Consider the following 4100-nt stretch of genomic DNA (forward strand, 5'->3'; position numbering starts at 1 on the left):
CCCTCTTCCCCCCTCCCCCTCTTCCCCCCTCCCCCCCACCCCCTCACACTCTCACACACTCTCTCTCTACCCCTTCCCCTCTCCCACTCACTCGCTCTCTCTAATAAATAAAATGAAAAAAAATTTTTAAATGGGTTCCTATGGCAAAAGTGTCATTTGGTTGAGTTTTTAATGTCTTTCCCAGTATATATTTTTCTTTCACATTAATTTTTCTCATGTGTAAATGAAGTTTTGACCTTTTCAAGAGAAATTGAAAAATAAAATATGATGAAAAGCAAATAACCTGTGAGTCACATTTCAAAAATCAATAAAAATGCAGAATACACTATTCTGGCCATTTAAAAGGGTTTCATTGTTTCACTTTGTTACACAAGGATGTGGTTTTCTTCCTAGGTTAGAAAATAAAGTGTTCGTAAAGGCTGAGTTATACAAGTTTGGTTATAATATAGAATTTAGAGGTGAAGGGGACCCCAAAATTATTTAATACAACCATCCCAATTTATTAGTGAAGAAAGTGAAAACTTCAGAAGGTAAATGACCTCCACGGAAGTTTTAACCAAAGGTTAGTGATGAGGATCTGATTCCCATTGAACCAGACACCATTGCTGTCGGTCACATCTAGCTGAGAAAACAGAATTGTGGTATCTTCTAGAAGACTGGGCATTTATTTTCTAACGATTTTTTCTTTTTTAATTGGGGAATGACAGTGGAGATATTTTTAGGGATTGTTGTCGAACCAACCACTGGGGGAAAATAGACTATTTTGACCAGGATAAACTTGATGAAAATTATGTTTCAATTCAGTGCAGCTTTGTAAAGCAAGAAAAGCACCATTGTTGTCTGCTCCCAGTCTTTTAGAGAAGACACAAATGGACATGGCAGGCTATAAAAAGAAACTAGACTTTAACCAACACGTAACATTTAATTTTTTCCCACATAATTTCTCACTCTTTCATTTTTCAAACACTTTTGATTTTATTAAGGAACATACACAACGTTGAAGACTTGTATTTAAGAACTGGGTGAATGTCCTTAAGTTGTTAATATGTTTCTAAAACTTCTTGACGGCTCTTGAATATTATAGATCTTAAACATATCTTCAATCTTCAGGTAGTGTACTTCAACTTTACAGCGTAGACATCACCAAAACTTCTTGGGTTTTTCACGAGATTTTGATTTCTTTCCTGTCTCCTTTTTTTGATTATGTAAGTTGTATTGCTCGGCCATTGTTACAAGATCTTCGGGGACACTCTGATTTGCTCGGTTCAGAATTTTAATCACTTCACTGGCAATCTTCCAATCATTTTGAGTCATGAGCGTAATTGACGTGCCAGTCTTCCCTGCTCTTCCAGTGCGCCCCACTCTGTGTACATATTCTTCGATATTGCGTGGGAAGTCGTAATTATACACATGTGTGACATCATTAACATCAAGACCTCGGGATGCTAAATCGGTAGCAATCAATATTTTCACTTTTCCGGTTTTAAAGTCCTGTAGTGCTTGTTCACGATCATGTTGTTCTCTGTCGCCATGCAGTGATTCTACAGGGATACGTTGTATGCTTAAATCACTGGATAAGTCATCGGCGACAAGTTTTCTGCTCACAAAGATGATAACTTTGTCGTGAGGTAATAGGTTCTCGAGGAATTGTTGGATAAGAGATCGTTTTTCTTCTTCTGTGGTAACAATGACATTCTGCTTCACTGTATTTACAGTCGCTAGATCCAGAGTGCCAACATAAATAATCATAGGCTCTTTCAGATAAGATTGAGCAAGTCGACGAATGGTATCTGGCCAGGTGGCACTTGTCATAATGGTCTGGCGGTCTGGGCGCACATCTAATAAAATCTTCATTATCTGGTGTTCAAACCCCAGATCTAGCATTTTATCTGCTTCATCTAAGACTAAGTAGGTTATGCTTCGTAGGTTGACAAAGTTATTCATTTGCAGGTCATTCAGTCGTCCAGGAGTTGCAATAATGATGTCTATGCCTTTGGTGAGGTCTTGTATTTGTTGATGTCTTTTCCCACCACCATAAATGCAAACACTTTTAAAACCTTTATACGAATACTTAGAGCATTCAGCTTCTATCTGAAGAGCTAATTCTCTAGTGGGTGTAAGGACCAGCATGCCAGGTCCATTCCTCTCCTCTCTGGATACTGGTTGATTATTGAGATGAATAAACCCAGGCATTAAATAGGACAAAGTTTTGCCTGTTCCAGTTTGGGCAACTCCTATAAGATCTATGCCCTGCAAGATGACTGGCCATGCCTGTGACTGAATTGGCGTTGGCTTTTGGAAACCAGCTCTTTTCAGGATTTTCACAAGCTCAGGATAGGGCTGGAAAGCATCTTCAAATTGACAGGTGGGATTGGGGATGGGACGCTTGTCACCATCTTTCAAGTCATCACACGTTATGTCAAAATTTTCCTTTCTCCACATATCTACCTGGACTTGAGACATTGACTGTGTTGCTTTGGTTTCTTTGTAAAAATTTTTCTTAATTGGTGGTAAATCTGCCCATTTTCTTTTTTCCCACTCCACGACTTCCGCCCTGACTTGATCCCAATCTATCAGGGGCTGAACTTGTCTACCAGTGGTATCTGCGCGAAAATCTCTTCCCACAGGGGGCTGAGGGACAGCATTATCAACACTGGATTCTGCAGTGTAGCTTCGTTCTTGCTTTTTAATGAGAGTTTCTATAGCCGCCCTGGCCTTTGCTTTCATATCCTTGGCACCAAAAATTTTCACCTCTGCTTCAAAATCACCTCTTATGATCTGTATTTTGGTGTTTGTCGTACTCTGGAGGTCTTTTATCTTTGACCCACCACGACCAATCACCATACCAATCATGTTGTTGTTTAATTTAAAGCACAGAGGTGGTTCTCCAGGGCGGTGGGCCTGCATGTTGTCGCTCCCGCCCCTGCCGCTCCCGCCCCTGCCGCTTCCGCCCCTGCCTCTCTCTTGGTCTCGGCCTCGGCCTCTGCCACCGCCGCCGCCGCCGCCGCCGCCGCCGCCGCCGCCGCCACCGCCACCACCACCGCCACCACCACCGCCACTGCCGCTTCCACGGCCACCGCCACTGCCGCCGCCATGGGCACCACCCCTGCCGTCCCGGCCGGCTCTGAACTCTTTTGGATTAGGCTCTGGCCTTTTCTCTGGAGCCCAGGCCATTGTTGAGTAAGGGTGAGATTGGTATTGGCCTCTTGCCTACCTAGAGGTAGAAGAGGATGTGGTCCGAGGCCTCTCTCTCGTCAGGCTCTTGACCAAGGGACTATGTTGCCAGGCTGCAGTAACAAAGCAGCAGTTGCACAAGGAACTATTATTGTTCGATGTGGGGAGAGGGCTTTGAAGGCGTGACCAATCAGAGGACTTGATACTAGGATGTGGTAGGCGGGCACTTATGATGCAAAATTTAAAGGCACAGTGTACCGTGAGCCATCGCTTGTGACTCTAACCTTGGTCATTTGGTTAATTAATAGTACCCAGGGTTTCCCCACTGTAAAATTATTATTTCTAGATTCCCATTATAGGAATAAATAATTATTATCATTCTGTTCTTGGGCAGCAGCAAGTCATTAAGTCTAGCTGACCCTCAAAGGCCCACCTCCTGTTTAAAAGCAGTTCTTACTAACAAATTGTATCTTTGCGGTACAATTTGGAAAACACTGCTCTGGGTGAATATTGATCATCTAATGACTGTTTTTCATTTGGTTATTCACCTAGATGTATTTTTACCAGACACATTGTGAGTCTTCCACACTTCTTTGTGAATTATACTAGGAGTTTTAACGCATTCCCAGTATCTTTTAGTTCATTAACTATTAAAACAGGAAATTTTAGTTAAATGTGACTTTTACTTAATGAAGAGTGTACTATATTTCTCTGGCTAGGGTTTCATCTTTATGTGGAATAATACCACGTATTACAGAACCACAGAATTCTAGAGGTGTTGGAATTTTAGGGTCATTTTATTTTACTCCTTCATTAACGAGAGAATGAAATCCAGGCCTTAATATACTTAATCACTTGAGTAGGAGTATTCAGCAAGTCCTTGAGAGTATAAATTCAGAACCATTTCTTAGCTTAGACACAGGAGT

The 4100-nt window shown here is 41.8% G+C and overlaps 1 protein-coding gene across 1 annotated transcript; it reads right to left on the reverse strand.

Annotated features, from left to right (window-relative positions):
- Positions 1-950: 950 nt before the first annotated feature.
- On the reverse strand, positions 951-3303 carry DDX53 (DEAD-box helicase 53). The gene is made up of 2 exons (XM_039225758.1): positions 3052-3303; positions 951-3009 (listed from the first exon to the last, which is right to left on the reverse strand). Exons 1-2 carry the CDS (start codon positions 3172-3174, stop codon positions 1141-1143), a joined length of 1992 nt encoding a protein of 663 aa, XP_039081689.1. The 5' UTR covers positions 3175-3303; the 3' UTR covers positions 951-1140.
- Positions 3304-4100: the final 797 nt, after the last annotated feature.

Source organism: Hyaena hyaena, unplaced genomic scaffold (genome assembly GCF_003009895.1).
Source record: "Hyaena hyaena isolate Hyena2069 unplaced genomic scaffold, ASM300989v1 scaffold_2843, whole genome shotgun sequence".
Taxonomy (NCBI): Eukaryota; Metazoa; Chordata; class Mammalia; order Carnivora; family Hyaenidae; genus Hyaena; species Hyaena hyaena.